Source organism: Mycteria americana, chromosome 15 (genome assembly GCF_035582795.1).
Source record: "Mycteria americana isolate JAX WOST 10 ecotype Jacksonville Zoo and Gardens chromosome 15, USCA_MyAme_1.0, whole genome shotgun sequence".
NCBI classification, from domain to species: domain Eukaryota; kingdom Metazoa; phylum Chordata; class Aves; order Ciconiiformes; family Ciconiidae; genus Mycteria; species Mycteria americana.
Window position 1 is genome coordinate 3,332,898 of NC_134379.1, and position 14,882 is coordinate 3,347,779.

Consider the following 14,882-nt stretch of genomic DNA (forward strand, 5'->3'; position numbering starts at 1 on the left):
ATATGTGTGAAGAAGTGAAATGTGAAAACATATACATGTGTGTCATTTTCACAATTTACGGATAAAGCAAGGCATAGAGAAATTAGCTCTAAATTTTAGATATGTCCACTAATTCTGAGGGTCTCGATATTCAAATATCGAGTTTGATTTTGGAGGATGTTAGGACATCTATTACTGTTCTGTCCATCTTCAATGTGAACTGCAGTGCTCTTCTTCCTCTGTAGTGCCACTTTCTATAGAAGCCTCAAGGTATGCAGATCAATGTAGTGAATAATTTTGGAAGTTAGGCTGAACTAGTGAGACAGGCAGAATGGGAAATTGTACTGAGCTCTTAATTCCTCTTTTACCTGTGATAAACGGTGAAGTCCGAACTGGTCGTAGCCTCCTGTTCTCCGTACGGGGTTTCTAACGTCTGTCCTGCCAGGGTTTTCGAAGGAGGTAGTCCAGGCGCTACGGGCACTGTGGCTACAGCAGGCTGCCGTTCGGATGCACGTGCCATCTCCTTTCTCTCTTGTCTGGTGCATTTGGCACAGCCTTTGACATGAATTCCTTCAAAAAGTCATAGTTGTATAGTAACCGTAATAGTACAAGCCAGTAACTTATTACATGACTGCAGGACCTCCCAGTTTCAGATTTTTACTTTTGCTGTTGATCTGGGACTAACCGACTTGGACTTGGACTGTAGCGTAGACACTGCTGATGAGCAGCAGACCTGTCATTTCTTTGCTTTTATTCCTTGTTACTGGGAGCATACACACGAATATATCCACTACTTGTATTCGTTTGGGGAATCTGGTTAGGAGTAGAAGCTTGCGCATCTATTTGAAGTTTGTTTAGTTCCTAATCATTCATTACTGTTACTGTAAGGTTTGTGCCTTGTTTCTCAGTTAGGCTGGGGAGCGAAGGCTTCGTTGCCAAGAACTATATCTGCAAAAAATCCAGTAGGTGGCTGTGGGTAGCCAGGAAAGATGAGAATTATCCTGTATTTGAGTTTTCTTAGAGGTTGTGCTTCAGTTGCCAATTTGTTAAGGCAAGTAACTAGACTTACAGCCTCTGAAAAGGACATTTTGTTACAAAAGCTTAGTGGTGGTCTTCTCCTGGGACAGCGTTTTCCAATAAAAGCTTTTCTCTACACGTCTTAAATGTATTCATCGAAGTGTTCGCCAGCTGCAGGATTCTGTCATGGCCTCATACGATTTTAGGGGGAGCAAAAGATGCAATATTTTTCAGCACAAGCCCTTAAAACAAACTGGAAATACTGTAATTATGTAAAACATGACTGTAGCTGTAGCTGAGTACACCTTCAATTTGGCAGTAGCACCAACTTTCAAATTGGTGGGATGGGGGAGGTACCTTCTAATATATGTAAGTAATATGTATTACATACATATGTCGAGTAGAAAAGTGTAAATTCATACAGGTACCTTGCAAGTTCAGAATGGGATGCGTTCGTGGACCGAGATAGCTTCTACGTGAAACAGGAGAGATAGAGGATGTAAGACTTGATCCTTACGGAGTTAAGGGCAAGGTGGTAAGAAAGATTGCAAAGAAATAGGTTTAGAGAGGAAGAAAGGAGTTCTCAGTGAACAAGAAGTGGGAGACTTTTCAAGCTGTGGCAGTTGACTGAATGAATAGTGGCATAATTCCAGCAGTGCAAGGGAGAGAGGATAGAAGAGAAGTTTGCAAACAGTATAGAAAACAAAGAGCAGAAATCAAAGCTCGGGGTACAAATTCAAACCCGTTTATTAGAAGTGGACAGGTTAAAAAGAAGGTTGTGTTGAAAATGGACTGTAAGAACTTCAAACTTGTAACATTAGGGACTGAAAGCTAATTTTAGGAAAATTGAAGGATTGAGAAGCTGTTACTCAAGGTCACGCAGTAACTCAGTGCCAGAGAATATTACACGGGATCCCTGATTCGTAATCCATTGCCGAAACCAGTAAATGACGTCAAATTCAGTTCATTTTTGTACTTTGATTTTTGTTGTTGTTGTTTACTTATGGTATTTTTAATGTCAAAGAGAGAAACCTTTCAAATAAGATACTCAATTAGTAAATAGCTAAAAAGTGCTGCTGTTTTATAAAAATCTGGGTTTTTTCTTTTAAATGTGGTAAATAAATGATCTGCTTTCCAGAAGTGTTACTCCTGCCAGCTTAGCAGCTGAGAGCTGTGAAGTGCAACACATCTAAAATTTTAAATAATTACGCTTCCTTGGCTACAAAAGAGCTTTTCCATCCATTAATAACGAGAAAATTAATGTTGGACCAGCAGTAAAACAGATTAAACTGTATACCCCTTTGGATGCCTGACTGCACCTTTAACGGACCTGAAATTCCTCTGATTATTTAAATGTTCTATATTGAAATGTGATGGTGGCCTTGAGTTAATAGTTAAAGAGGTTTAAATTGGAATGTCTCTGCAGAAGTTTTTCCCATTGATCAGAGCAAGTGAGCAGAAAAAAACCTTATTTGATTGTTGGGAAGCACCGATAGCGCCTCACAGATTAGCAAATATATTTTTTTTTTTTGTTTTTCCTACCTAAGGTGTACAAACAGTCTTTTATTAACAGGTAGATTAGTTAAGGTCTGGAGATAGCTTTTCTAATGGCGAGTGCTGTATCAGCTAATTTATTGCGGCACTGTTATGGCTGCAACCAGCCCCTCGTCTGCGCGTGGACGTTTATAGAGACGGCAGCTTTCTTCTCAAGTTTGCAAGATGAATCTCGTTCTGGAACATCACCCTCCTGCATGTGTCATCTAGAGTAAAATGAGATGTAATTATTTAATGACAGCAGAATTATTTGCTTTTTCTCTGTTTATTTTGACTTTTGTTTTTCAACTTGAATTGTTGCCTTTGAATACAAATGTATTAAAAATAACGTAATGGCATGCTATTCGATGAATTGCAATTACAAAGCTTGTGTCTCTATACCATATATGCTGGGTGAGAAGGTGAGAAATAATTCATGATCTATAGCTTGCTGGCATTGCTTTATGGTTGGTTTGTGAAGGAAGAGTGTCAGCAGTGGAATTTTTTGGCATCAAAAGTGTAAATCTAGTCTGTTTTAACATGAAGTATGCTTTGAATGAGGGCAAAAAAATTGTCTCCTCATCGCAGTTAGCCAGGTTGACATCAATGAGAATGCCCTCTCGTGAAATCATTTCAATGCTGTTCTCTTCTGCACTTTTTAATGCCATTTGTATACATTCTTCTCTTTTTTTTTTTTCTTCTTAAATGCCTCCCCACAGGAAACTAATTTTCATTTTACAGAAATACTCACCTAATTCTAGAGCATTTCCTGCCTGAAGGTGGAAGACTTCAGGATATACTGAAAATGTAGGAAATTCTTGATCATTTAAATTCTCTGTTAAAAAATTGCTACATTTCAGATCGCTATGATTTAAATAAAAGTATTGTTTAAAACCAGTCTTAAATAAAATCACGCTGTCTGCTGTGAGTTTAACCCTGGAAGCACACTGAACAGCATCTTGAATCTGAGGAGAAATGCATATGAAATCCTGTAATGGGTGCTATACAGCATCCTGTCATTTGGGTGGAAGAAATGTATTTAAAAGAGGGCCAGTATGGTGATTTGCAGTGCATTAATTCTCCTATTTTTAAATTTCAGAAATACATGATTATCAATAGCTTAAATCCATCACTACTTAACTTTTTAGAAAACTTCCAGATTCATATTTTTCTAATCTAAGTGTTTAACCTATTATCGCCAAAGAAATTTATCCCCAAATCAGGATTAAGTAGTAGTTAGCGGTAGAAGTTCCTAGCAGGTCTGAATAGAGCCCGTTTCCTCTTTTGCAGATCTGATATCTGAGGAGGGGGGAGAAGATAGGAAATGTTTCTCTATCATTATCAAATCGATGTCTTTCTGCAAATAAGATACTGTACTGCTGGAGAAATGGGATTAAATCATTGTGCTTCATCACCTACCTCTGCCTGCAAACAGAAGTCCGATCTAAATAATTGATTTCCATCTATGCACCACTTATAAGGGGTTTTGTTACTACGAAAATGTCTTGCTTTGATACGAGGCCTGGAGGAGGATGGTCTTAGGCCTCCTCTCTCTTTCAGTATGTCCTGTTTCCCTGATTTTTCTGACAGTTTCAGTAATTTTTGTAGTCTCCTGTTCCTCGCTTTTAAGAGAAAGGGAATATTAGGGTCTTAGTTTCTTTAGGCGTTAAAAATGTACACTTGTCCTAATTAATACTATCCATGGTTGCTTTCTGTGCTGCTGCAGAAAATGTCACAGTTTACTGAAGGGTGATTCTTGAGTCACCTTTTTATGATCATCTTTTAATAGAAATTTTACATTTTGTTAAAATTTGTCAAATTTGCAGGTAAATTTTAATTTTACTATAATGCTGAATATATTGAAGAAGCATGTGGGCACGCTTGTAAATGTTGATTTGCTTGGGTATTACTATTGCTGAATATACTCTGTTTTGATACACGGTAGATTTATAATTCTAAAACGTGTTAAAATTAATATCAAAGCAGTCATTTAGCACAGCAGGCATCGTTACCGAGTTGTTAACTTCCTTTCGGATTAAAGATGCCCAACTGTATCAAAAGGGTAAATTTTTTTCCCATGTTGAAGTTAGTAGCAAAAGCTCCGTAGACTTCAGGGAGGTCAGGATTTTACCCTCTCTCTGCAACAGTTACTTTGTTGTTATTCCAGTGAAAAGAGGAAAACACGATAATATGTTTCAGCAATAAAAATATTTACTGCAATCTCTGCAACTAACAAACCCCACAACGCTAACGTCAGGGTAGTGGCTATGGATTTGTGTCCCTTTCGGAGGAATTACAAGCAGGGTTAAAAGAAAAGGGAGTCTGTTCCCTTTGATCTTGTGCCCTCATTTACTCGGCTGCCCTCAGTGTGTGTCCTTTAGTTTTGGGAGGGAGAAACCCATCCTGATAAAGTTTTAGTATTTATTGGGCCATCAGCTGTAGTCAGTGTTTGAAACTGGTGAACAGTTTTTTAGTATAGAAAGCATACCCTTGAGCCGTCTGTTGGACGTGTTAATGTCTGGCAGTTTCCATACATCCACCCCAAGCTCCAAATATTCAGATTAAATATGTAATTGTCCTAAGTGTGTTACAGTGTATAGAGAACTCCAGGATAATTACCTATGGGTAATTATTTATTCACAGAATAAGTTTTTATTTTTCTTCTCTTTCTTTTGACTTGCTGGGCCTTTTTAAATATTTATTTTTAAATATTTATTTTTAAATATTTATTTTTAAATATTTTGGATATCTTTATGTACTTGTGTTTATTTTTTTGGTGAATTTTGTTGATAACTAAATAAGGAAAATGTGATTTTAAGTTTTTTGTGAGACCAAATTTTGTGAACTGTGGCATACGTGTTACACTTGGAAGTACAGGTGGGCTTACTAGCACTAATATGTGGCTATATTTTGACTAGCATCAGCCTCAGAGAGGAGTTAAGTGAGTATAAATAAAGCTACTGTTCATAGGTCAGGTCATATGTTTCATAAAACCATGGACCATATAAACTTTGTCACATCTTAACAAGACACGTACGCGACCGCTTTTGCAAGCGAGCTGCAGTGGAATAGGAATCTATACATGCAGAGGGTAGAAATGCCGAGCGAAATGCGTATGGACTGAATAAGGAGCAACTGTAAGTCAGCGCGGTTCCGCTGAGCTCTCTGATCCTGTAATTTGAAAACCTACAAAGCATAATATTAACGTTGCATGGTATCTATGCTCATATTTAAAAAATAAAATCTGAGAAGTTGTTCATATGGTTTTTGTCACTGTTCGTGTAAATAGCGTGGCTGTGCAATGGCTGTACAGGTCTCTCTACGGCTATGCATGCATGGAAATGTAAGAGTTGCATTCTTAAATTAAGTATATCCCTGAATATATGTTTTCTTCATGCAGATGTATGCCTGCTTTCCTAACATTCGTGCCCTTGGTGTTCTTAAAACAAATCCAACACAGCTTGAATGTGTTGGGTTCTTCAGTGTGTAATTACAGAATGACATTGTTTTGGAAGGCGGAAAAAACCTTCTGTTACTCTGAAAGATGGCATTATTTAAAGTGAAGTTACTCATGAAACTTAAACCCAAGGTGAAATTGTGTGTACCTCATTTGTATGCATATAATAAACAACTATGCAATTAGATAGGTGTTATAAATAGGATGTGGTGGAGATGCTTCGGCTGCTCAGGTTTCCTAGATTTTATAACAAGTACCCAACTGAGATTTGCTGCCCTCTAATTTTGCCGTTTGGGCTAACCAGCTGACGCCTAGTTGAAAAGAGTTATGTTCCTACAAGGCCACAGAAGCCTTAGTATTCAGTCTCCGTCTCCTTCGGATTGTGGAGAACTCTGTGTACCATCAGCAACTTCAATCCCACCCTTTAGGCCAACCCTCATCTATCAAACCCGGGCTGAGAGCGAGCGAGAGGAAGCTCCCAGATAAACATACAGCAGCGCCTAAACTCCTAATCACTCTGGGCTTCCGCTTCCAGGCCCTATAATTAGAAGTCCTTCTTTTCCTTGTATTCCCAGTTGACGCAAATGCTTTTTGTGGCTTGGCACCTCATTTAGGGCGTGGGCTTAGTTTATGGCCAGGCCAGAGTCTGGTTTAGTCTTCTGATACTGCATAAATAGCTCTTAACCCACAGTCTACATCTGTACTAGTTTTTCCTTTTATGCATATATTCTCTGTATTTTTTAATGTTTCTATCCTGAAAGAAGCTTATTGTTTCCCAAACAGAACGCATGAAAAGTAGGAAGCTGTAAATTAGGGCAAATGTGTCTGTCAGGTAAAACAAAGCTTTGGTAATTTTTTTTCCATCTAGGCTATCTGTTCCTTTTAAACTGGATTTTAATCATCTCTGTGGATTTGAAAAACCACACAGTAAAACAGTCATTAAATTAACCTAGCTGCACCCCTCATATTATAGATAAGCAAAATCAAAATTTTTGCAGTCGGATACCTACTCAGTAAAATCTGCTTTACACATAAATTTCCACTGGGTTCTGTGTATGTGAGACTCTCAATTGATTTCAGATGTTATCTGTTAAACAGGGATTAATGCCAGTTTGAAAAATAAGCAGGAAATCCTTGAGAATTATTCACTTTTCATCTATGATTATTCATACATAAAGTACATCATAAGAGAAAACATTTTGGACTGAACTTATGACAACTTTAACCCATATTTCCGTCTAAACAACTTTTTGGGAAAACTGTCACAAGGTCTTTTAGAAAGCTGAGTTGAAGTTTCCTGCACTTGAAAGTGAAAGTGAGGTAACGACCAAGATTCAAGTTCATGTTTCTCTGCTGGGATTAGGTATTTCTGCTGCGGTGTTGCAGCGGTGCGGCGGCCTTTTGTTGCAGGGAGACGGAGAGAGAAACGAAATGGCTGAGCTGTGGTAATTGAAAGCTGTGATTCTTCAGCGTGAAGTAATGAGAGCTGGAAAATACCACACCAAAACCCAAGTCAAATGTTCTAAAACATCAGTGATTTATTGTTTGAATAACAGTAGTAAGTCAGATATTTCAAAATGCTGTTTTATAAATACACGTTCTTTCACATCTGTGGTATTGTGCTTGGGACCTCTGTGTTGATACAAGTTCTGCAAGTATATATTTGTATTTCAAATGCAAATGTGAGTATGAAAGGTCTTCCTTTAACTTACTGAAAAACAGTCGCTAACATAAGCGAAGGGCCTGTTTTCCTTTGGCTTTCATCTAATAAAATGCATTTATTCCAAACAGTGACAGGCAGCAGGATTTTAGATCAGGCATGCAAAATTGCCAAGTGAGATACCACCCCTCTTTCTATTTTTAAGCCAGTTCCTTTCCACCCCCAAATGTATTGTCTTTCACCTCTGTACTCCTTCAACTTAGCAAAAACCAAAAAAAAACCCCAAACCCAAAAAACCTCCAAGGCAACGCACATTAATATGGAACCAAGAACTATGTACATCATGTGGAACTGATCAGACCTGCAGATAGGCAAGCACATTTCACGGCTTCACTTGTTCAGTTACGGCGTATGTCGTCAAAAGAACGAACAGGTAACAGCATGTGCTTTATGGATTTGTGTGACATACGTTGTAGCGTCTGGTCCCAAAGCGAGCTCTCTAGCAATGCCCTGCTCGGGGTAAGTGGAGACTACAGATTTGGGAAAAAACCTTTGTGAGGAGAAGGGTGAAATTGTGTCGCATCTGCATAGCGTGGGGTTTATTGCACCGTCCGCAGACACCTGTATTTCTAGCCAGTACTGGAAATGAGATACCGGTTAGCTAAACAACGGATAGATTTGATGGACAACGCAGTATGGTAATTCCTGTGTTTTCACTGGCTTATGATTATTACGCAGCTTTCTGTCTCCAGCTCCCAGACAGATTTTTTGGCTCGTTTAAAGTTTTTTCTTGGTTGGGTTTTTTTTTTTTTTACGATCTTCACACTGTGCCATGTGATGGGACACCCATGAAGAATGCTATGCTCAGATCTCTGGGTGCACTCAGCTCTGCGTATGTATTTATAAAAGACTTGCAGCACTTCGGGGGAAGAAAAAAAATCTAGGTTTGCTGAGGCCGTCTGTTCATTGTTGAGAGAAGCCTTATGTATTCATCTCTTCCAGCTTCTCTTTCTCCAAAGGTCCCTTCCATCTGGAATAAAGAGAGAGCTCAAAAGGACCAAAAGCACACTCAGCTTCTATATAAAGGTATCTAATGCGTGAGGAGAGGCAAACATGGGAATACAGAAAATAAATCCTTACTCTGTCGAATTAGGTCTTTTGGAATATCCTCCCCCCAGTAATAGTGGCAGCCTAATTCTAGCACACAAACCCTGATTTGCTTCCAGCTTTCTCCATTGGAAATGCTATATATTATTGAGGACTGCACACTTCACTAGAAGGGAAGTGTATTTTGTGATGTTTCAGAACAGAATTAATGCAAATTGTGTGCATAATCCCACACTGAAGACTTGGCTGACTTGCAGTTGAGCAACTTCAGTTGTATTTCCTATCAACACAGTCACTACAAATCAAGGAAATTGCCAGTTAAGCCAACATTAACATCCAGACCAACCTCAACTCACATGCCTTACCGCCCAAACATAATACCCAAATGCACTCACGGATTTCTTAGCTCCGTAACAAACTGTCTTTCATTTCTAACACTCGGAATCGGAGTAACAGCCTGTAACAGTAAAAGTGTGTCTACTGGAGGGAATCTTGCTGAGGTCAGATTTAAGATTTTGCATTTGTGTGATTTTGAGGAAATGGATGTGTGCAATGTGGGTGGCCTCGCGCTCTGTCCAAGCCCTACCAGCACCAGTGGTCAAGCTGAGAAGGAAACACGTAGGCAATTTTGTCTCTAAATGCAATTTGGATTTCTCTCCGATTTTGTACCTTACTGCTGGTGGGCCTCGTAGTCTTGAAAGTATTTGTTTGTCTTCACAAGATCCTTATTTCATAAGAGTTACGGTCAAGAGAAGCTGAGGCATATGCCTATTACAGTCAGACAAAGTCTGCGATGATGCTGTGTTATCCTGTTTGGAGGCTTCAGGACTGTGCTGTTCCTCCCATGACCCGAGCCACGTGCTCACAAATCTGCTTCGGCCTCGAGGAGGAGGCACTGGGGAGTGGCGTTGAGCCCAGAAGGTCAAGGCTTTGGCTGCTGAGATTTTCCTATTTGGGCTTAAGGGAAGGGGGATTCCAGGATTGCCAAGGAAGGAAAACCCTCAGGATAGCCATTGAGCGATGCTGTAATGGTGGTTCAGTAGAAAAGTTAATAAAACTTAATCTTTACTAAGAGTGTGTTTCTCTGCTTCTCAGTACACAAGAGGATTTTTTTTTTTTTTTAGTTTAATTCTAGAATTTTAAAAGTGGCATATGCTAGGACTTTACTGGTAATGCATGAAGGCTTTCAAACTTGTACCATATATATTTGTTTAGCAGCAGTGAGTAGAAGAGGAAAAGATGAATCGCAGAGCCATGTGTAAATAAACTGAGAAAGCGAATGCTCTTTTATGACAGAAATAAGATAATCGTTTATCCTTTGAATAGGTGTCGTGTAAAATGTGGAGACCTAAGTTCTCTTCCTGAAGGATAAAATATTTCAGTTATGCTTTACGTGGAGAATCAACACAACAGACCTATGTGGAAATTCCTGGTTTTCTTTAATAGATGCGATACCTTGAAAATTATTTAAAGGCACTTCAATGTAGCTATTAAACTGCTAAAATCACTTTGTACTTGACGTTAATGAAACGTCAGAGGATTACTGTGGGTGATAATTTCATACGTTTCATTAATAAGCATGGTAATATGGACATTTTTATACAGAAAAATAAATCTAAAGTTTGTTTACTGTAGTCCTAAATTCTGCCGTGATGCCGTACTTTTCTTATATGTACAAAAATACTCCTTTTTTTGGTATAAAAACTTCAACTTTTATGGCAAATTGACTTCAAATATGTTTGTAAATGTTTAAAAACTGGGTTATGGACTGACATATAGTGGGAGGAAAAAGTAAATAGCATATATAAGTTACTGTGATTCTGCTGATCTTCTAATTTAATCGTTTCAGTACATCCATCAGTGACCTGTTTTCAATGAAGTTAGTACCTAATTTAATATTTCATTTGAAAGCTCTCAACTCTGATTTGCTGCCTTTCAAGCAATAAATCAGACGGTTTCTTTCATATGCATTTATAAGAAAGATGCTTCTTCAGGGTTGCTTTTGGTATGGGTTGTTTTGGCTGGGTTTTGATAATGTTTCTTCTTACAAAAATTATTACTGTGGAAACATTACTCTTTTTTTTTATACTGGCTCTTGCCCATTGAAGAGCATTTTGGGGTTTCACTCTAACATTCATCACTTCAGTGCTTCATATTAGTCACACAAGTTCTCAACTTTAGTTAGAATATTCCCAGATTTTTTAGTTGGCTTTTATAGATTTGTATTGTGATACTTAAGTAGTAATACCGTCAATATGATTTCAGTTGAAGTTCTGATTCATTTTTATGAAGTGAATCCCTTTCAATTCAGTAATTTTCTGCAACTGTTTACTTTTTGTTTCCAGAAAACAAAATGTAAGCCACGCTAGCTTTTTTAGATAGACGTTCGTAAGCCTCTTCTTTTGCGGTGATTAATCTCTTGTGCTTTTGTGTTTCTTTTTTCTTTTTCTTTTTTTTACCCAGGGATGTTGCTGGTCACTACTGACACATTAGGCCATGATTTCCATGTTTTTCAAATACTGACACATCCTTGGTCATCATCACAAAGTGCCGTCCATCATTTGTATACACTTCACAGGGGAGAGACTGAAGCCAAAGTAAGTTAAACTATTTGCTGAAGAATAATCCCCAGACACCTTTTACATTTTGTGTATGTTGGCACTTTAATGTTTGTTTCAGCACACAAAGAGCCTTTCTTATGTTATAGCCACAGAAAGGATAAGAGCACAGCGTTTAACCTGGACAATAATAAATTCTTGCCCTTTACAATGAGGTGCTGTCAGATTTATTCAGATATGACACTGCCTCCAAAGAGCCCAGATTATTAGCTGTGTTTGTACTTAACCTTTTCTCGTGTAACATGTTAAACATTTGTCTAGTGCCTGTGAAGCAACTGTCAGAGTTTGCTTGACTTTGGTGGTAAAAGCCAAAGACAGACAAAGAGTTGAAAAGAAGAGTTAATCAAAATACTGTGATTAACTTTTATCTACACTTTAGCGAAGTGGGGGAACCTGTTGGAGACTGTAGTGATACAGATTTAACTTCCCAGTTTAAAAATCCCACTCTTAAAGATGGAAGACTGAATTAGGCTAGACTAGCATAGGGTGAAAAAGTCTGAAATTATATTTTAGCAAATGCTCAGTAGACTGATTCACTGGTGAAGTGGAAAAAAGCAAGAGATCACTTTTGCTAGCATTGCTGTGATAGAAGCGGTGCAGTGTATTACGCTTGAATCCTCCACTGCAGTGCTTATAGGCGTAAGGAGAGCCTCACCTTTGTATCAGTGAGTAACTCTTGAAGAACCTGTTTTAAATACATAAATAAAAATGTCACCACAGGGTAAGAAATGAGTATTGCACTTGCTGATGCAATTACACACTGAAAGCACAGACTTGTGACAGTCTGGTGGATGTAAACTAGTGTGACAGAGAGAAGCCTCGGGCACTGTGATTATGACCCTGACGCTGGAAACTTGGATTATTGTGGTGCTGTGATTATAGTTCCTTCAAACCGTTTTTTTTCCTATGAGTTGTGCAGTTTCCCTTAAGTTTTTTGCCTTACCTTTGTAACAAGTAGAATCTGAACGCTTTATTTAATGTAATGGTGGTTGATAATGTTTCAGTCTGTGTGAATTTAAATTACCGGTAGCTTAAACACTCTAAAGCTTTCCTGCTACCGTTCTGGAAAAGTGTAATTACTATTATAGGCAATGGTTTACTATAGGAAGGAATAGCCAGGCTGGAAAATGAGAGGAAAGTGGGAAAAACTGTCCATATGGGATAATATATATAGTACTTACAAGTAATTTTTATAAGTAATATAAATGGCATTGAGATCTGTATGTATGCATACACTCTGTCATCTATTTGAGCATGTACTATAATGTGTTTAATGTTTTAGAGTTATTTTTGGTTTACTTTCATACAAAAAATGGGAAATATCCTATAATCAATATTGAAAACCAAAGCATAGGACTCCAGTCACTAGGAACAAAGATGTTCTTCTGTTTTTTACAGCTGATAAATTTGTTTTTAAGGCATACATTTGAAACCAAATATAACATGTTTTAGAGAAGAAACCTTTATTGATACACATTTTTTGGGATATACTATTAGCATCTCTGTGAAAGCATTGCATTAAAATTCTCAGAATCAACATAGTAAAGTTTTTTCCCAGTCTGCCACATAGTTTTCATTTGGGACGTGAACAGTATAGCTTTTGGAATGGTATAAAATAGAGAAAATTCTAACCAGTCTGAGGCGTATTGGTGGATTTCACAACTCCCTTGATAATTAAACTATCCAGCAACAATATCACATTGGTACCCGTGATTCTCAATACACATCTATCATTTAAAATATTTACGTAATATGATGGATGGTTTTACTTTTTCTTTTGGAATAACAGTACTTGTTTAGTGAGAAGAGTAGTATGTGGTGCTATTCTTTCGTTGGGTGAATTTCCTGTATGAGTATCATTAAACAAGAATTTTGGAGACTGTTCAATTTAAAATTCTCCATGCAGATGTTCTGAGACACACACTGGAAGCCTCTGTACCTCCTTTCTTGGTTAGAATAGTATTTATACGTTTGCATCCAGACTTTTTTTCTTTTTTTCCCCCTCCTGGTTTGAAGCTAATTGTGAATCAAGGCCAATGGTCTTAAAGGTCACCTTCTGTACTGCAGCTATAAAAAGTTCTAATTTGTGTTGATGGACATGAGTGATTATCAGTGTCAAAATTTGTTTAGCTAGTACCCACTATAAATTGTTTAATCATCATCATTATGCCCTTGTTATATGTGGTATTTTAATGCCTGTACTGAAATCATCTGCTTTCGTAAGCGAGATTCTGGCCGATAGAGCTTCGCCACGTATTTCCCAAAATATCCCTCTTTCACAGTCTGATGCGTGATTTTTCTTTTCTTGCCTTGTGATCCATTAGCATGTTTCTTGCAAATACTTATTACTGATGCTATAAGACCGTTTAGGTCATTGGCAAAGAACTGGTACATTGGTAATGTTTATAAAAGTTTCACATGCTTGTCCGAATGCTCTGTCCGAGCTGCTGGACACACAGAAGTTCCCTGTACGGGACCACTGCTTATGCACAAATTGACTGTGCGTGGAGTACACTGTGAGACTGATTTTTCCAAGAAGTGTTGGATCTGCAGTGTATGCTTTGTGGAATACATGGCATACCAATTTCGCTCTGAGAGCAGAAAGCTGGGAACCATATATATATTGGTGTTCCAAATATTGACAGGTATATCTGGTGTTACAGCAACGTTTGAATTGTAATTTCACCCAGTTTAGATTATCAGCCCTGGAGTATCCCCTTTTGCAGGGCTACAGAATTCCTGGTCTCCGTTTTACCTTGTCTTTAGTGGTTGGAGGGCAGACCGATAGCTTAGTATTTCTCATCTGTCTCCTAAGAGAAGGTGACAGGAAGTCCCCTCTGTCACTCATATACAGAAGTATCTTAAGTGGATTAAGTTGCACGCTTAATGTGTATTAAAGAAAAAGAAGCAAGTGTTTTGATTTAATAATGGTGTTTTCTGATCGATTTACTGCAATCAAGCAGTGTCTCTAAGTCACCCACATGTCTTTCTACTGAGTCAGATGTCTTAGCCCTATGGTTACTTTGACTTAATAAAACTAAAGAATATATGCTCTGTCATGCATTAATTTTTCTGAATTCCAGACAAATTCCTGTTTGGTTTGGGGTTGAGAAATTTCAGTCTGAAAGACCATTTCTACCTTTTCCTGACCATTTCTGAAATATGGAGAGGCTGGTTGGAAGGAGATTTTATCTCCTTTATAGGGGTTTTATCTCCTTCCCTGGACATCAGGATCTTGGCCTTAGCCAAAGCAGAAACTTGTGCCAAGCATTTGCAGTGAGTTGGCCACTCCAACCAGACAGTGGCACTGAAATCGTACCCTTAACGAATGGAATAAAACAGAGACTTTGTACTTTGATTTTTATAAAAGGAAAAATGAAAATGGATTTTAATACAGAATGTTGTGTTTGCATTGACAGTCTATCCCGATAGCTATACTTATACTATTTGTAATGTTTCTGTTGGATGGAGGAGAAAGGGATGAGGCTGTTCCGAGTTCCCCCACCAGATA

The 14,882-nt window shown here is 38.1% G+C and overlaps 1 protein-coding gene across 9 annotated transcripts in view; it reads left to right on the forward strand.

Moving 5' to 3' along the window:
- Positions 1-14,882, forward strand: part of BCAS3 (BCAS3 microtubule associated cell migration factor) — a 378,393-nt gene that overhangs the window by 99,042 nt on the left and 264,469 nt on the right. For all 9 annotated transcript variants that reach the window (XM_075517892.1, XM_075517894.1, XM_075517888.1 and 6 more), the window contains exon 14: positions 11,217-11,350. In XM_075517892.1, coding sequence (XP_075374007.1) covers positions 11,217-11,350 — 134 coding nt within the window. The remainder of the gene's footprint in view (positions 1-11,216; positions 11,351-14,882) is intronic.